This window comes from Protobothrops mucrosquamatus, unplaced genomic scaffold (genome assembly GCF_001527695.2).
Source record: "Protobothrops mucrosquamatus isolate PMUCROS unplaced genomic scaffold, P.Mucros_1.0 scaffold_13, whole genome shotgun sequence".
Classification (NCBI taxonomy): Eukaryota; Metazoa; Chordata; class Lepidosauria; order Squamata; family Viperidae; genus Protobothrops; species Protobothrops mucrosquamatus.
Window position 1 is genome coordinate 209368 of NW_015386089.1, and position 19802 is coordinate 229169.

The 19802-nt window shown below is 42.7% G+C and overlaps 2 protein-coding genes across 3 annotated transcripts in view; both read right to left on the bottom strand.

The window, feature by feature from the left end:
- The window catches only part of MBD1 (methyl-CpG binding domain protein 1), a 65090-nt gene extending 62421 nt beyond the window's left edge, over positions 1-2669 (bottom strand). For both annotated transcript variants that reach the window (XM_015824343.2, XM_029285754.1), the window contains exon 1: positions 2540-2669. The gene's annotated coding sequence lies outside the window, so the exon portion shown is untranslated. The remainder of the gene's footprint in view (positions 1-2539) is intronic.
- Positions 2670-7609: 4940 nt separating this feature from the next.
- Positions 7610-19802, bottom strand: part of CXXC1 (CXXC finger protein 1) — a 32854-nt gene continuing 20661 nt past the window's right edge. Inside the window, exons 10-15 of the mRNA XM_015824454.1 lie at positions 17217-17327; positions 14206-14255; positions 9735-9831; positions 9057-9209; positions 8627-8777; positions 7610-7950 (exon numbers count right to left, since the gene is read on the bottom strand). Of these exons, the coding sequence (XP_015679940.1) occupies positions 8631-8777; positions 9057-9209; positions 9735-9831; positions 14206-14255; positions 17217-17327 (558 nt within the window). The 3' untranslated portion in view covers positions 7610-7950; positions 8627-8630. The remainder of the gene's footprint in view (positions 7951-8626; positions 8778-9056; positions 9210-9734; positions 9832-14205; positions 14256-17216; positions 17328-19802) is intronic.

Consider the following 19802-nt stretch of genomic DNA (forward strand, 5'->3'; position numbering starts at 1 on the left):
ACATATATACCACTAAGCCCCATAAAAATCCCAAGTATTCGTATCCAGGGATGAAATACATTTTAACAATATTAATACTAAACAAAACGGAAAACCTAAATATTATCCATCTTCTCTGCTGCAGAATTGCTATACAACAATTTATGCTGTTCTGACTTCAACCTTGATACAATATTATGGATACTCATAAAAATCAAATGTAACTTACAAAAACACTCTTAATGCAATGTTTCTATATTTTCGAATAATCCAGAAACATTGTCAAATTAAAAGGAGGTATTCCCATGTTTACATTCCGGCTGTTGCTGTCTAACTGGGAAGCAGTAAAATAATTAAATGATTAGGATTCAATAGGAAGCGACAGTTAAAACACAAACAAAACCAAATATTTCACTATTAGTTCTAGTAAACAGAGATAGAAGAACAGTATGGAGCAATATTAAGGTACTATGCCCTATAAGGAGCCTTCTGCTATTATTCAGTGTACAAATAATGGTTTAAGACATAAAGACAGGACATAAACATTAAATCTGAGATCTGATGGTGGGCCACAATTAAAAATGCATTAGAATCAGTGTTTCAGATACAAGGTTTTTCACTATGACATTAACAATTTCTGATTGTATAGTTCATTCCATGCAAACTGATTGCATCTATGAATTTCACTGTAATTTCAGGAGTATAGTATTCCACTTAAAAAAAAACTCTAGGCATTACTTTTCGATAGTTGTGGTGCTGCCACAGTGCAAAATTATAGCTCTGAGAATGTAGCACTATGACCTTCATTTCATATTGGTTTCACCTAAAAATTATGAAGACCCACGAAGAGTTTTTACCCAAGGTGAAGCCGATATACACACACATTTTTAAGACAACACAGTGCCACTTCTGAAAGTAGTTAACTCACATTGGAGGGATTAGATACATGTTAACAATGACTGCCAACAGCTTGCAAATTAAACAGCAGGGGATACAGGCAGTCCTCAACTTACAACCACAATTGAGCCCAACGTTTAGGTTGCTAAGAGAGAAATTTGTTAAGTGAGTTTTTCCCGATTTTACAACTTTTCTTGCCACATTTGTTAAGTGAATACTGCAATTGTTAAATTAGTAACACGGTTGTTAAGTGAATCTGGTTTCCCCATTGACTTTGCTTGTCGGAAGATCGCAAAAGGGGATCACATGGACCCCGGGACACTGCAATCGTGGTGTGAGCCAGTTGTCAAGCATCCGAATGTATATCACATGACCATGGAGGATGCTGTAACAGTCGTAAGTGTGGAAAAAATGGTCCTAAGTCACTTTTTTTCAATGCCATTGTAACTTCAGAGGGTCAGTAAGCGAACTGTTGGAAGTCGAGGACCACCTGTATAAAAACGGCACCGTTTTCCAACCCGCAGCAGCCTTAAAGTGGCCACATTTTGCAACACCTCGGATGTGGCGCACCTCTTGGTTTTGAAGGGTCAGATGAAAGAATATATGTGCAGATGAGGCCCTGGGGATCAGAAGAAGGGTCATATGTGGAGATAGGACCCAGGTGTGGGCGTGATGGACATGAGAGTGGGGAAGATGAATTGTGAGAGAAACATTTACTCTTAGACAATTAAACAACTTTTTCTTTCTGCTCACTAGGGCATTTGCAGCACAAGATTGCTAACAGTTGATAGCATTGCGAGCTGGGCTGCAGGGGGTGGGGGGCGAGGGAGGGGGGCTACAGGAGCAATGAAGCGAGACAGGTTCATAGGTTCATCTGTCAGAAACCACTGTGAATAGCTCACTTACAAGAAAACCCCAAACCACATAGCTGGCACAGAAAACTAGAAGCTTTGCAAGATACCCATGACCTGAGGTGGGCACTAGGTGGCGTGACATTTAGCTATTTTGCATAGCAAGCGAGAAAGCTTTAGGGGGCTGCAATCCAGGTAAACCCATCAATATTATATATTATGCATGTATTATTGGGGGGAGGGCAAAGGGGTGTATGTGAGTCACCTTTGATTATAAAAACTGCTGTAAAAACTGTAATTAGAGCCTTGGTAGCTTTCAAAGCCGGAGCCACTTATATCTTGGTGCCAAAATAAAAGTCCTTTTGTTTCCATATCTTGTTTTTGGTGATCCATTGGCTTCGACACCAAGCTAAGGCCCAGTTTTGGGGACAACAGTTTCAGCAGCGCCATCAGGGCAATATCCTGGACCAGGGGTAGGCAACCTTGGCTCTTTTATGACTCGTGGACTTCAACTCCCAGAATTCCTGAGCCAGCATGGCTGGCTCAGGAATTCTGGGAGTTGAAGTCCACGAGTCATAAAAGAGCCAAGGTTGCCTACCCTGGTCCTGGACGAAAAGCCTAGGGCTCCATCTCGAGCAGAGCAGCCTATTAAGGCTATCAACGGCCTCCGAAGGCAACCCGGGCGCACAACGTTTTCAAGTGCGTAACAGACGCCTCTCTCCCCGGAGCCCTCTAGAGCCCCAGCTCTGCCCCGCTTTCTTTCCTGAGCCCGCCCACCCGCATCTTAAAGGCCCAACGGCAGCCACACTCACCGACCTCTTTCTTTCGGCCTTGGCCCTCGGAATGGCAGGGATCTAGGCGAGCTCCGGCCAAGGAGCTCCGTCGCCCGCGACGCACCGATGCCCCGTTCCTGCCTCGCCAAACGGACGAGGAGGAAGGGGGGAAAACACACACCCCCGCCAACAGAAACAACCGTCCGCAGGAGACCCGGAAGCGGAAGTGACTTCTAAGGCCGCGGCAGATGGGGAAAGAGGGGTAACGGCCTTCCGTTGCACGTGATGAAGAGGGGCGGAAAGAATGGAGCGTGGACTCCGAGGCAGTAGAAGCGCTGCTTGCTTGACGAAGCAACGGAATCGTCTTTGCCGTTGACGGCGCGCGACTCAAAAGGCAACGCGGGAGCGCGCCTGCACATCTCCGTGTCACCTTATATATAACATCTGTCACCTTTCCGGGCTCCACATGTACACCAAAATCCCTGATCAGCGGTTGCGCGTCCAGGGAAGAGTCCTCACTGTGCCCCACGAAAATTGGCGTTATAACGATACACGCAGCGCTTCTTGGAATGGAAAAGTCCGTTCCACGCCAGGGTTTTGTCCGGTCGCGTCTTCACGTAGGAATCCCTAGAACGGGTAGGCAACCTCGGCTCTTTTATGACTCATGGACTTCAATTCCCAGAATTCCTGAGTCAGCTATGCTGACTCAGGGATTCTGGGAGTTGAAGTCCATGAGTCATAAAAGAGCCGAGGTTGCCTACCCCTGCCCTAGAAGAAGTTCCGATGCCGGAGCGTGCTTGGTCTGAGTTGTAGGTGTATTGGCCAAGTGCCAACTCTGGCTTTGTTTATGGGCCAATTAATCAAGCAGAGTGGAGGAAAGCGGAATCCAAATACAGGTAGTCCTCGATTTACAACAGTTCGTTTAGTGACCGTTCAAAATTACAATGGCACTGAAATATGTGATTTTTTTTACAGTTAACGACCTTTGCAGCATCTCCCATGATTATGTGATCAAAAATTCAGATGCTTGGCAATGGATTCAGATTTATGACGGTTGCTGTGTCCCAAGATCATGTGGATCACCTTTTGCGACCTTCTCACAAGCAAAGTCAATGGGGAAGCCAGTGTCATTGAACCAAATGGGCTACTAACTTATCAACTGCAGTGATTCACTTAACAAACTGTAGCAAGAAAAGTCATCAAATGGGGCAAAACTCACATAACAAATTTCTCACTTAGCAACAAAATTTTTGGGCTCAATTGTGGTCGTAAGTGGAGGACTACCTATACTTTATTTCTACACAGAAGCAAAGGGCATTTCGCTGATGGCTTCAGCAAAAGTGAAGCCTTGAATCATGTTTACATCAAGCTTTTTATAGTATTTGCACAAAGAAGCATAAAGTTATAATTTCATTTCACTTCGTAGTTCTACTTATGCCTGCGTTCCAAGCAGCTGGCTGCTACTTTTAGATCTCCACAGTTATTCCAGTTTATTTGATGTACTAGATATGTTTCAGCAACAGTTCCATGTTTTCATATGTTTCATGTATCAATATAGCCAATAGTTACTGTAAGGTGTGGAGGGGAGAGTATCCTCACCATGAATGCTCAAGCCTGAGGCTGTCAATGATGGCATTGCTTCTGTGGTTGGACCCTCAGCAAGTCCTCCCTCCCAGATCTTTATGGACAGATTCAACATGAAGGTGGTCAATCCAGACCTTGAGCCATATACCTGACAATCAGCATCTTGAATTTCTCCCATAAAGTAACAAAAGCATCTCCCATAGTAGTGGGAATCACAAGACATTCATAACTATCTAGGCTACTGCATGTTGCATCAGAAGCTTCTCAACGGTCCTCAAAAGCAGCCATACGTAAAGCACATTTCAGTAACCTATCCTTAAAGTGTGCTTGAATGATAGTAAATAAAACCCCTTATCCAAAAAGGCTGCAACTACTGGTATGTAAAAATTCTCCTTTCCTCCTTCCCACACACCTCCCAGTTATGGACCACCTTTATCAGAAACCCTATCCTATCCAGAGTCAAAGATGGATTATGTCTGGACTCACCTGGCTTCAGAATCCACAACTACTCTTCTCGTTAGGATTTAAACTAAAGCTACTTTTATTGACATTAGCTATAATAAGAGACTCTCGCAAGTCTGATTGTGCTGTACTGATTGTATTCCTTTCTACAGTTCAGTATTATGGAGTTTGACCTGCTTTTGAATGTTATTGGGATATTCTGGATTAAAAAAAAATGTTAGCCCCTTCTGGCTTGGCAAGTTTCTATATTCACCAATGTTATCTTCCTTCTGTTTTCTTCCATTGGCTCAAACAGATCCAATATAACTCCTATCAATATTTATTAAATGGGCCTACAGCCTTTTCAACTATTCTGGTTCCATCCACAATTTCACATGGCTATAAACTAGTTTTTTTAAAAAAAAATCATGTCATTTTTTAATTTAAAAAAAAATAAATGATCAAAATCTCATCATGAGAACAAAGAATCCCATGAGTTTGGGCTGCTGTATATACTTTTTAAACACATTTTTCTTTGGTTGTTGGATGCCGCCTAATGGCGTTATTTGCAGCATACTGGCTCCCAAAATATAGTTAATGGTTATGCCAACACTTAATTATATCAAAATGTAGCATACGGTATATATTTTCTAAATAATGTAATTAAATGGTGGTGCTGAAAAACGTAAGTACTGTATGCATGTCCTTCACTTTGGATCCAAAGCCAAAAAGGCACTAAAAGATCAAAAGGAGTTTTAAAAAATCCTGGTTATGCAGACAGTTTAAGTAGCCTTCACTATATATCTCACTATTGCTAACTTCACCCACATGGCTTTATGCTAAGCAGTACCAACATAGCTAAAATGCCAGCCAACTGGGGGGGGGGGGGGGAAGGAAGCAAGAAGTTAGGAAATATGTAACTGAAAATAAGAAAACTAAGCTGTTAGAGTATACATTTCTGTACTAATAATAGCATTAGAAGAGCAGGTGGCTTTTCTGTTTTTTACACATCCTGCTGCTATACCTAAAATAATAGAAAATAACAGGAAATCTACTAGTACATAAAAACTATAAAACTGATTGCCTTCTCTCTATTGAGGATTTTCTTCGTTACACTGAGTTTTACCCAACAACCATTTTCTAATAAACCCTTTTTAAGTAGCCCTAGTAGACGGTTCGCATGGGACTCTTTTCCTAAACAGTGGCTCAGTGTGGAAATGCATATCCCACCTATAAGAGGCCCCTTAAAGAAGCTGCATCTCCAATCTCAGAAAAATAGCTATTTAAGGATGCACCAATATGGTCTAGAGGAGAGGTCCCTAACGTATGGGTCACGGCCCACTACCAGGCTGTGGCCTGTTGGCCACTGGGCTATGTGAGTGGCTGGCCACTGCGCACACACATGTGCATGCTCATACCTCCTTCCGCCGGCACTAGCTGAGCTGTGAGTCTCATGCCGGCGCTTCCAGTCCCATTTGTGAAATGCACCTGCTCGTGGTCCTGATTCCATGCACCCACGCGCAGCCACATTAGCGTGTGTGCACATGCGTGCATAAAGGTGCCTGCCCCTCCCTTTCCCACGGGGCCAATCGAGAAAGGTTGGGAACCCCTGGTCTAGAGCTTGTGAGGATGCCTTCAGCCCATTAATTCATAGTCAAAGTTGACTCTACTCCATAGTTGCCTGCACCTGCTTTCACTCCCAGCTTTGCCAATGATGGGAGGAGGGGGATGAATTCCTAAGGGTGGGGAAGCTATGGAATGCAAGTGAACCTTCTGTTGCTGGAGAAACATTATCTGCCAAAGCCAACTCATGAATAATGTTTGATCAGAGCAGATAGTTTTTTCCCAAAGCAAAAGAACTGAACTCACTGGGTGAACTATGAACTGTGGGTGCCACAGAGGGGAAGAGGGGAGTTACCTATGTGGTTTTTTGTGGGAAAATCCCAGAACAGATTTTGCTTCTGCCATGCCTAGATGGATTTCTCAGTAAAGCTACACTCCTGGTTAATCTAAAGAGTCGGGAGTTTCTTTGATTGAAAGTGCCAAAAAGACACATACTTTCGTAGGATCGCTTCCTTAAGAGGACACTATCAGAGCCAAAGGAACTTTTGAAATTCCAATCTGAAGGCACAGCACATCTCCCATCGATACTTTCATAAACAGCCAGGCTATCGAAGTGGGAAATAGTTACTCTGACTATTCATATCCAGTGAAGAACTCGTTATGTATAAAGGCTAGCTGAATAACATGAAGATTGGGTTTTTCATTTCTGTGCTTTGCGTAGAATGATGGGCATATGCATACAGGTAACATAATTCTGATTTTAAATATAAAGAGTAAATGGATTGAGAATGTTTTCTTAGATGTTGCAGCGGGAACTCAGGTCAGGTTTACAAACTGCTACATTGTGATTTACTTAATCATGAATAAACACAACTGAGTTCATGTTAAACTAATTTAGCTATCAAATTAAACCATACCATGGTTTAGCAAATAAATGAACCAAGTCATAAGCCATGTTTATCCAGTTTCACATGAGCACAATTACGTAGTGATCCATTGCTTTCATATGTTTAACATGCAAAAAAATTTCCAGAAGGGAACAAAGAAGAGAAGTTAAAATATGGGAAGCTGTCCGTGTAGAAAAAAATGGAGCTATCAGTGCTTGATGAGACTGGCATTCTGCAAATTAGTAATTAGGATTGCAGGGATAATAAAATTTGTCTTACATGTAGAACAAAATGGAGAATGGACAGTTGTGAAGTTATGCAAAGATAGGATGAAGGAGTAGAGCAAAGAATTAGTATGATTTTCTTTTTTAAAAAATTACAGTCTCCATTCACAGTAAAACAAACAAAAATAATATTTCTGGGTATTTTATTAGTTTTTAATTTTTCACGTCCAGGCAGTAGCACACACAATAGCTAGTACATCTGTGCAAGGCTGCCTCCTTTACTCTGATTTAACAGCCTCCAATCGCTACTTCCAGGTTGTCAACAGAAGCTACACAGAAGGGCAATGGGAATCCATTGTATATAAAGGTCTTTGCTGCAAATCCTGCTTCAATTACAAGGACCATTCCAAGCCAGTGGGAGCCAAATGTTTATTGTTAAGGTGGGGAAGGACAGGGAGAGAAAACAAGGAAGTCCCATCATTACATTCATTTCTCCAAGACCCTACTGTCAGACTTCTACCTTAGAACTGTAATAATGTAAAAAATAATTAAAAAAGGACTGATCACAGCAAGGCTATAATACTGACACAGAGATTAGGGTCAAGGAAAACTAGATTCTACGGGAGTGATGGGAAAGGTGGCTAAGACCAGACAGTTTTAATGAAAAAAGAGCTTAAGAAAAATAATTTAAAAAGATTCTGGTTCAATTGGCACTGAATCATGAAGGCATCATCCGCAGTCAAGAAAGCACCTGCAAAAAAAAAAATGAATATCAAGGTAAGAAATACAGTTCAGATGTTGGGTTTACATGTTGCATAAGCCTTAATTTTAACTATAGTTTGTTAAATAACCAATACTTTGCTGGACACACATGAACCAAAAAACAGACAAGCCACATTATTGCCATAATGTGTGAGCTCACTCTGTATCTTAGCTGAGCCAGGAATTACAGCTGATGTTCCCTATATCTTATTTTGTTAAGTCCATTTTCAGTGCCATAAGAAGTTGGCACAATCAGTTCTTTGGCTCAGATTTATGGCAATGGCTGACCTGATCAGGGATAATATACACTATCCCTAAAATATACCGTATATTCCCTACCCTTCCCAGCAGCATAAGGAATTGAAGGATAAATAATGCACATATGGCCCCTCTCTCCATTTCAAGGAGACATCCAGACATGCCCTAGACCAGGGGTGTCAAACTGCCAGCCCGCAGGCCGGATATATCACGCCGAAACCGCGCCCACCCCATTGCCGGCAATGGAAAAAAAGTCGTGATACATCACGATACGTCACGTGACATTGCTAGTTTGACACCCCTGCCCTAGACCTTGTTTGCCCAGATTCAAGAACTCCTTAAGAACTTGGATACACACAATCTTTCCCAACCAAAAGCCAAGAGCAATACCAGGCCAATTAACTCACCAGCTCAACGATCAGTGGTTGTGCGCAAATCTGTGGTCAGTGGATCATGCTGGATTGTCTGATGCAACATGAGGGCAAGTAACCCAGCCCGGTTAGTCATAGCCATCCGAACATTTCGTTCCTGCTCAAACAGCTCATCCAGCTTGTACCACTGCCAGTCAATAAAGACATCCTAGATTACCATGACAATTCTTAGATCAACCCCAGGAAAACTATTTCCCCAACAGGTCTATATATAGAGAGGTTCCCTGTTACTCCTCAAACATCTCCAGGTTGATCTGGAGGCTGAAAAGCTGAAGAATTGATGCCAGCCCAAATTCTGGACTAGAGAGGCTAGCAGTCTGATTTATAAAGTTATTTGTAAATAAATAAATAAATACGTGTTTAACAAAAGGTAAGTCTTTGTGTCCCTAAAGGTTCCTGAACGTACCACACGCACTCGCTCCAAATCCACCTCAGCCCGGCGCAACTTCTCCCAGCAGTAATGTCGATTGCATTTCCGTTTGGGCACCCGGCAGAATTCCCCAGTGAGCTCAAACACATCTTTTACCATGGGGCAACCACACACCTCATCTGCCGAAATCTATGAAAAAGTCACAATCAAGATTCAGCAGGATAAAACAAAGAGTTACGTCTACCCTGAGCAAGTATTGCCCCATCCAATGACATTCCGAAGGCAGCAAAGAAAAGTGCAATTCTAGCCGTATTGGTGATTCAGATTTGATTAATTACGTAACTTATTCTGAACAGTAAAGTCTTCCTAACCTGGGGAAATATTATTCCACCGTGCCCCCAGTTAAGGGTTCAAAAGATACTGCCTGAATCTGTATAAAACAGTTGTACACGTACAAGTCTCTGTCTTTATGTATGTATATGTATACACACACAAAATAAGATATAAAATACTTAAATCCTAAGATTTAAAAACTTATTTTTTATTCTGAAACGAAATCCAAATCAATGCTTTATATGGCAGTCTACACTTTTCTTGCACTGTTACCAGAATCAAGGAATTCGCTTTACGTAATTTTCTACTGAATTCTGACCAACGGCTAACTTCCACAAAGAACTGCCCTGGCCCCTCAAAGGAATGCAACTCTTTATTTACTTTTGGGTCTCGGGAATGCTCTGGGCAGAGGACTTGCAAGCGTTTGCAGTATGTCTTGCTTTGTGGGTTGTAGACATCGCAGAAAAGACGAGTAGCTCTGGGAGGGGAAAAAAACAACAACCACCACGCATGATTTTACACGCCTCAAACACATCCCCCACTTACCATTTTTTTTTCCCCTAAGCTAAAAAGCCTGCAAAGGTATAACCTTTCCTAACGGAGGAGTTGCTTCAGCCCTTTGTTAATTTCAGTGGTTGGAAGCATTTCAAATGTAATGGCACCAGGGATTCGTATAAATGCATCATAAATTAAGAAATGAGTTGCCCATTTCTTTCCTAACGATCCCAAACATAAGATTTGCCCCCTTTTTCCCTTCAAAAAAAGCTACAAGTTGTGTCGGTGTTTTTTTGTGTTTTTTTTTTAGTTATCCAACATATCCCCAAGACGGGTCTCCTAGTCTTTTGAAGATTTTCTTTACAGAACACATATTCAGTAAACTTGTATCTAGTTGATATTTTTAATACTTTCTACTAGTTTATCCTGCACACACATTCAATTGTCCTCCTTCCTTTCTTGTTTAAACAAGTGGTGTTCACTAATCACTTTCTAATCCTACCTAAAGATGCTATCTCTTGGGCATGTTATGAATTTTGCTAGAGCAATAATTTCATGTTCGGGCAACTTAAGACGCCCAAGGAGTCAGTTTAGTATCTCAGATCTTCCTCTTGAAATGTAATAGAATTATAAGATTGGAAAGGACTTTGGGCGTTTTTTACTCCAACCATTTGCTGGAATTCTCAGATAAACCCAGACAATTGGCTATCCAGATTTTATTGGAAAACCTTCAGTGATGAAGAACTCATGACCCCGGCATTGTTCCATTGCTTACTAGCTCTCATGGTAGGAAAATTATTCTTGAACTAAAGAATAAGTTTAGATCTTTCTATATAAAGTTTTCCCTTGATTCTTGTCCTTCCTTTCTATTAAAACTTTCTCTTAGGCTAAACGTATCCATTCCTTTTAATTCTTTTTCATAATCTGTGATCTACCAGGATGCCCAGATTTTTTACAAGTATTACTGCCAATGCTTTTTTTTCTAAAAAAAAAAAAAAAAGGTGCCGGAACTCACACACGTCATACAACCCGCCTTGCCTACCCTACAAGGTTCCATCCCAAAAAGGTGCCGGAACTCCGTTCTGGGCGTTCTATGAGAAAAAAAAGCCCTGATTACTGCTGAGTTAGATACCAATCTTGAATTTTTCCTATCTGTGCAGAACGCTACTTTTCTCACTGCTAAACTGTATGTGGTTGGGAAAGTTCAAGCATCCCTGGATATCTAGCACTCAAATCACTTACCTAGCTCTTTTTTAACTCTTACCTATCCAACCATTTGTACTGTTTCTATCCGGATATTCAGGCAATCTTCAACTTATGACTGGTCACTTAACAATCATCTCAAAAAAAAGTTATTTGCAACCTATCCTCAAAGTTAATGATTACTATACCATCGCATTTTGAGCGCTTGGCAACCAGCTTGCATTTATGACTGGTTGACGCATCTTGCAGTGACACAACTGCATTTTCTAAAGCTTTCCAGCAAAAAAATGCCCATTAGAGAAGCTTCATTTGGACTTACAACGTGATTCCCTTACACGACCACAGTGACTTGTGCTTAATGACCACTGTAAAAATGGTGGTAAAATCAAGTCCAATCACAGTGACTCAACTTATGACCACAACTTACAACCAAAATTCCAAGGCTCAATGGTGGGTCCTAAGTCAAGGACTATTTCTATTGGCAATCTGTTTCCTTGCCTTATTGCTATATCGTGCTTTTTAAATTGAGGCTGAACTCTGTTACTAGAATTCATTTGTCTATATGTACGGCTGGAGACACTTTCTGCTTCTTTTGTAACTTTTGCTAACTTGATTATTTATTTAGTTCACCAGTTTATAGCTCGTCCCTGTCTACAGTCTCTGAGCAAAGTATAGCAGAGTAAAACTACAGATTAAGCACAAAAAGAATGACATGAAAGGCCTGCCACTTGGTCTCTGTCCCCCGCATATCATAATATTCTTACTACACAGTCAGATTAACCTTGGCAAGGCAATGCTTTGTGTAGGCTGGTACGGTATTATATCATGTAGGATTTCATTGATCAGCACTTTTGAATTGGTCCCAGACCACCTTCTTGTAATTATTGCAAAAACTTTAGTAGTGGTGTTAATCTACTGTGATAGGAATATCTCATCAATAGTCTAATCATAACATTCTGAATCAGGTTCTGGGTAGTATTCAAAGACAGTCCCAAGAAGAGTGTGTTACAATAATCCAACTGAGTGATGATCAAAGTACGCATTATTGTTGTCAAAGTATCCTGCTCTAGGTAGGATCATAAATGGCATGCCAGCCAACACAGGGCAAGCAACGCGAACACACTCACATCACCATTGCTTGTTTCTGCTGTTTAAGCAGTAGCCACAAATCCAGGAGAACACTTGGATCACAAACAACTTCTTTCAAGAGATTGTTACCCCATCCATCCAAAATAAAGTAGCAGGGCTGGAAGTTCCCAAATGCTGACCAAAAAGCACCTAGGTTTTGCAATAATTCAGTCTAAGCTTATTTTGCTTTATCAAGACTCTGACATCAACCTCCAGACATCAATTCAAGCTTTCAACAGAATCGCTGGTCTGATTTGGGGTAGCAATGTATAACCGGATGTCATCTGCACACCAATGACACCTCAACCAAACTGTCAGATGATTTCTCTTAATGGCATCATACAAGTGTTAATTAATGGGGCAGGCAGCACTGAACCTTGTGGTACCCTGTATTGTAGTGCTGGCCATCCCCCTTGATTACAGACTGAAATCACCCACACAAGCAAGAGAAGAATCGCAGGAGCTCAGTGCCCTGACTCCAGTGCTTGGAGGCAGTCCAGCAAGATTCTATGACTGCCCAAAAGGTCTAACGGTATCAAGGTCCTTCACAAAAATCCTTCACCAAGGGCAAAGAATGTGGTTTCCATCCACTCCTTCTGGATCCTCACTAGCAGCAATCTGAGACAGTCCATTTCTTCTGGCTGAGTCATCATCACCTTTTCAATAACCTTTCCTAAAATGGGAAGTTTGAGGAATGTTCACACAAACGAACATGAGTCTAGGATTTTTAGGGGGGGGAATTAACTTGCTGTTCCCCTTAAAGTGGTCCTATAACAGAGAAGACACTTCATAAACAATTTCACATACAAATATATACATAGTCCCCATCATGATTCCAGCAGCATAACAAAAACAAAAACAAAACCAGAATGGCAATACAATAAGGACATACTATACTGGGAAGGAAAGGAAATATAATTGGATGAACATGAGGAAAGGGGAAAATTTCTCTTATAGAAAGACATTTTTCTCCCTTCAAATAACTATATAATGAGGGTATTTTATATAAATAGTTATTTGAAGGGAGAAAAATGTCTTTCCGTAAGAGAAATACAGTATTTATCTGAAAGAAAAATGATCCTTAATATAAAAAATTCTCATGCCCCCCAAAAGATTAGTAGAAATAAAAACATAAAGATAGGCAAAATCCTGCATAATACCAAACTAAGTATGTACATATAATATCCTTTCATATATGTGTGCATACATATAGCTTCCAGAAAACATACTCTAAAATAAAGCAGCATTTCCTGAATTAATATCTGTTGCTTGAAATTGATTGGCTGTAAAATAAGATACCCAGAAGATAATTATAAGATTCATAACATTAATTATACCTGAATATAACATCCAAATCATTCTCCCCCAGAAACACAGAAACCAAATTATGCATGTTGCTCTCTACTCTTCCAAAAGAAGCCGCCCCTGTCCCCCCCCCAAAAAAAAAAACCCTGAAGAAAAAGCAATGTGGAGTTGGGTTGAAGGAAAGAGAAAGCTGAATTAGGAAAGGAGAAAAGAAAAGGGAAATGGAAGTGGAAGTGGATAAAAAGGGAGATAACTGGACAGGGCGGGAAAAGAAAGAGACAGTTTATCTACTAGGAGTCACAAAAAGGATTAAATTTAACTAGGCAAAGCAGAAGGTATGGCTGGCTAATCTCATTTTCAAAGGCATCCCAAGATATATTCAGTGACACGTACTTCCCCCTCCCCCCCAGTTCAAATTGTATTTTTTTATTCTTAACAATAATTCATTTTCATATTCTCAGCAATAATAAGACACATTATTGTAGGGAGGCAAACATGTTCTTAGTTATTAACTTATAGGGAGAAAGAAAAGGAAGGAGAGGGATTTGTATGGTTCTTTTTTTCCCCCCTGTCTATTCTTCCTGGGGAGGGGATGTCTTAACTTTAGGACCATCTTATTTTCAGGAAATTAAGGTAGGGCTGAAAGATATACTGCATCTCAAAACAAACAGAAAGAGTCTGGGTGGCCAGGGTTGGATAGCAATGAACTCATATTTCTTACCCTTCAATACGTGTGGGATACATAGACCCAAAAGATGTCTGGCTCTCATACTGCAGAGGGAAGAAACAGTTAAAGCACAGTTAAAAAGTCTGAACAGAACAAAAAATATCACCGGCATCATTATGTGAGAAAACAACAGTCAATCGTACGAACATTAGTTACCTAACGTGAAAGCTCAGGAGTCTTCTCATCTCACGTAAAGTTTTTTAAAGCGTGTTGCAAAGTGGGTTTTTTTTTAATTTCAAAAGCAGAAGTACAGGTAGAGTTACCATTAAGTGAGGATTACCTGTATTCATAAGAGGCACTGACAACATAATAGCAGCAAAGGGGAAGGGAAAAGATTGATGGTGAGCAGACCTGTGGAGTATGAGCCATCACTGACAGGGAAAGTTATCGGGAAGATTAGTAGATGAGCATGAGGGAAAAGGAGATACACACAGTAGTAGTACAGGCTTCACTATCAGCAGCAGTTGCGGAGAGGAAGTAAGGAAGATGACAGGAAGACTGAGGGACAAACAGGAGGTGGGATTACAGCATACTGGTAGTCCTCGACTTACAACCCCAACTGAGCCCCAAAATTTCTGTCACTAAGCGAGACACTTGTGAAGGGAATTTTGCCCCCTTTTATGACCTTTCTGGCCACGGTTGTTACGTGAATGACTGCAGCTTGTTAAGTGAGTAACGTGATTGTTAAGTGAATCTGGCTTGGTCATCACGTGACCTCGGGACACTGCAACTGTCACAAATATGAACGTGAATTGTGACCACGTGTCCATGGGGGATGTTGCAAGTGCGGAAAACAGTCCTAAGTCACTTTTCTTGGTGCCGTTGTGACTTCGTGACGGTCACTAAACAAATCGTTATAAGTCGAGGACTACCTGTACCATTCTAGGTATACTGACCCTGCCATGGCAACAGAAGGATTGACCACACGTTAGCTGTAACCTTCACTCCTTCTTATCAGCTACTACTTGGCTTCTTCCTCAATTTGCCCCCATTCAATTTTTATTGTGTCTTGTTTTTATTCTTTGCACGACATTGTTTTATATTATAGTTGACTGTCCAAAGTTCAGAGTTTTAAGATGAGCTGCCATGTCAACATTGAAATAAATCACACCTGTCTTCAACATTCCCATTTGTTTCACCACCTGAAAATGTCCCGTGCATGGACATTTTACATATCCCTAAAGCAGTGGTGGGATTCAGATATGTGAACAACCGGTTCTCTGTGTGGATGCCGCTTCCGGAAGTCCATTCTGGGCCTGGGCAACAAAAAACTAGCTACCGGTTCTGCCGAAGTGGTGCGAACCGGCTGAATCCCACCACTGCCCTAAAGGTTAGGTAATCTTTTTTGACACATGTTAATCCCTGAAGCCTTACTTAGACAAGCTTGGCAAATCAAAAAAAAAAGAAAAGAAAGTAGCAACAGGAATTTATCTTCATTTAATGAATATTGCTTGAATAAATGATAACTGGCTGATCACATTAAATACCTGTACTTTTATACTGTAGTAATTTGGCATTTAACTGATAATACTCTTCTCTTCCTTTTTTTCTCGTGTTTTTTTCCCATGTTCTTAAATGGTTTTCACCATCACACACCACTTTGTATTAAGGTTGAATAAAGAACAATTAAGATAACCACAAACACGTATTTCACGCAAACATAGCTAATACGAATGTAGCTGATGCCTGTTAAAAATCATTAACAACATAAGTTGCTATTGCTGCCCAGCTTGTATATTATTCGTGGTCTTGAATGCTGAGTTAAAAGGCAACTGGAACTGAGCATAGGGCTATTTTTTGCAAATCATGCTAGGCCACAGTTGCATTTAAAAATCCATCAATAAACCATGGTTTATTTACTGATCCCTTTCAATATTTCACATCATCCTATAACCCAAAGCAAGGAAGGCAACTTACGGCTTGGTATAACCCTGACAGTGAGGACAATTAACCAGTGGAATAGCTTGCCCCCAGAAATCGTGGGTGCTCCATCACTGGAGATTAGATAGTCACTTGTCTGAGATGGTATAGGACCTATAGGTTCTCCTGCTTGAGCAGGGGACTAGACTAGAAGACCTCGAAGGTCCCTTCCAGCTTCTATTCTATTCTATTCTATTCTATTCTATTCTATTCTATTCTATTCTATTCTATTCTATTCCGTTCCGTTCTGTTGTTTTGTTCTGTTCTATATTCTATTCTATTCTATTCTATTCTATTCTATTCTATTCTATTCTATTCTATTCTATTCTATTCTGCTCTGCTCTGCTCTGCTCTGCTCTGCTCTGCTCTGCTCCGCTCCGCTCCACCCCATCCCATCCTTTTCCATTCGTAGTCCTCAGATGATGATGGCAATTGGGACTAGGATTGTTATTGCTAAGGGATGTGGTCATAAAGCAGTGTTAGGTGACCACATCACTTAGTAACAGCAATCCCAGCTGTCATCATAATCCCAGGACTGCAAAGGGTTGTTAAGCAGGAAGAGGCAGAGTCCCAGGTGTGCAGGAGGGTGTGTCAAGGAGGAAGTACTGCAGGCAGGCATTGGGGAGTGCAGGTGGGCAGGCCAGTGTAGTGGGAAGTGCTGGCAGGCTGGCAAAGGCAGCAGGTGGGCACTGGGGAGTACCAGACCAACAAGGGCAGCAGGGGGAGCACCCTGGGCTGCAGGCAGGCATTAGGGGAGCAGAGGTAGACAGGAGTTTGTTATAAAATATGAGATCCCAGAGAATCTCATATTCCATAGTGGGGCTCCTTGGAAGAAAATGTGGCAGGAGCGACTTGCTCCCTTTCCTATCAGCTTCCCAACTGACTTTGCGTGGAGATCACGGGGATGTTGCAACAGTCGCAATTCTGCAGACCGGTTCCAAATCCCCCCCCCGCGTTCAGCACTGTTGTAATGTTGAATGTTGCTGAAGGGGTGGTTGTAACTCCAAAACTACCTGTACAATGCTTAAATCCTTCCGAATGCAATTCAAGAGCACACGTAAACAGCGCCGGGGAAACCAACATACCTTGGCATAACATCTTTCCATGTGGCGAAGGGCAACTTTGGGGTTGATGGGATGGCCGCAGGAGACACAGAATATCTGCAAATCTGTGTCATCACTGTCTCCTTCACTGGTCTAAGAAACAAGCAGATGTCAAAACAACCACCTGAATTTTAAAGAAAATAGCACCTTATCCCATCCATGTACAGAACTTTTAATCCATCCGGGCAAGCAAAGAAGATTCAAGACTCTGGCAACAACCCAACGACAGAGAATTTATGCATTGGCGGTCATGAGTAAGGTGGGTGGGGGGAGTTTTTTTGTTTTTTTAGTCCAGCTTGTTGAACCAATCAGGTATCATGGGATACACTCAGAAAGCTAGGCCTTAAAGAGGAACCCTTGGCGTAATGATGAAAGTGCTGGCCTTGAAACCGGGAGACTGTGAGTTCTAGGCCTTTCTTGGGCAAGAAATCCAGTCGAGCGACTTTGGGACACACTCTCTCTCTTTCTCTCTCTCTCTCAGCCCAGCCCACCTCACAAGGCTGTTGTTATGAGGAAAAAATGAGGCAGGAACATTAGGTATCCCTCACTGTCTTGAATTGTATCTTTTAAAAAAGGTGAGGAAAATATAGTATCACACAACACTAATTAAACAAATCATACCATCATGAAGCACCATGGGCAGATCTAGCCATTTTCCCAACCAAGCTTGTAGAGCCAGGTTATTAAGCCCCTTATTGGCGGGTGTTTGTGTCTGTACATGCGCCTTTAGGTCAGTGCTGATTCCTGGCAATTACCTGGACTAGTCCCTGAACAGGTAGTCCTTGGATTATGACCTTAATTGGGATAGGAATTCCAACTGGTAAGCAAAGTGTATGTTAAGCACAATATTACGGGACGAGGCCATTTAACGACAGCAGTCCAAGCAATCCAGAGTGCAGCTATTAGGCCAAGACTGTGCAGTCATTAGGCAAGGACCTCACACTTCTCCTGCCCTGTGCAATTGCTTCTGCTACCACTACCACCCCCGCCCCACCTCCACCTGGGTGGAAACGGAGTACCCTGCATTTTGGGTACCCTGCATTCCATCTACCCCTGCCATGCCCCCCACCACCCAATGCAGACCTTCCTGTCTTCCTCCCGCTGCTGGCCCAGGATCCAGATATTGGGCAAGGATGCAGTCAGTGAGTGTGGCAGGGTGATGAAGCCTCGTCTGCCGCACAGAGCTTGCCAGGCTCAGTCAGGGAAGAGGCAGGCAGCACTGCAGGAGAAGCCGCGGCTATCAAGGAGTGATAGCCCAGACTGTGGCGAGCACAGCAAGATGGGACAGCAAAGCTTAATGTGCTGCCTTGCCAGGCAAGGCAGCGGTGGCTGCCTAAGCCAGCGGTTCTCAACCTATGGGTCGCGACCCCATTTGGGGTCGATCGACCATTTCATGGGGGTCGCCAAGCAAGGCTATCCGCCATTTTTTTTCCCCTTTTCTGGTGGGTGCCTTACCTCCCTTGAGCTGGGCCAGCTGGTGGTCGGCCTGCTCCGTCTCTGCCGCTTGCCAGCTACGCCTCGGCCGGCGCAGGGGGTGGAACCACGCATGCGCGGCACTCCCAGGCAGGGAAAGTCCTCGACTTACGACCGGTTGGGTAGTCCTCGACTTAGGACCGGTTTAGTCCTCGACTTACGACCGGTTTAGTCCTTGACTTACGACCGGTTGGGGGTCGCGGCATTAAAAAGGTTGAGAACCACTGGCCTAGGCGAAAGTGGCAGCTGTGCAGGAGGTGCCATTCAGGGTGGTAGCAGAACTGGAGGAAGCGGAAGGATGTGGAAAAGGGGTAACGCATCCTCTCCAGCTCACATTGGAAGCACTCCTGAAGATCTGGCCTGCGGTCTTCCAAGAGGGGTGGAGGCAAGCCCAGTACCAACAGACCCTCTGTGCCAGCCTTCCTCTTGCAAAGCCTCACAAAGGGCCAGAACCTTCCAACAAGCTGAAGCCCGTGGACCAATTCATCAGGAGCACTTCCAGCACAAGTTTTGGGATGTCTCCTGCGCCTCTGGGAAATCCTTTTCCTTGTTTCTTCCAGTTCTGTTGCCACCTGAAATGACTGACTCTCCCTCCCCCCATAGCTATCTTCACTTGGGGAGCCACGGCCACCTTCCCTAGCAACAAAGTGCACCACGCCTCGCATCCTGTCCCACTGCACTCTCCACTTTCTGCAGACTATCACACCTCACATTGGCAGTGGAAGACGGGGTCCCTTCTCCTGCACTGCTGCCCTTGGAAGCCGGACCCAGGAAGCTCCCTTCAGCAGACAAAATTCCACAACCCTTATTGTGCACATACTGGGTCTGCACCCTCATCCAGGGCTTGGATCGCAGGTCAGCAGTGTGAAAAAGTATATGGCAAAAGTCAGCTGGGGACAGCAGCGGTGTGTGTGTGTGCGTGTGTGTAGTGCAAGGGCGGCCAAATGGTATAGGGTTTCCTGCCTGAGCAGGGGGTTGGACTAGATGATCTCCAAGGTCCCTTCCAACTTTATTATTATTATTACTATTATTACTATTATTATTGATCATCGCACAGTCAGCCAGATGTTCAGACTGGATTTGGCATTTTTGTCT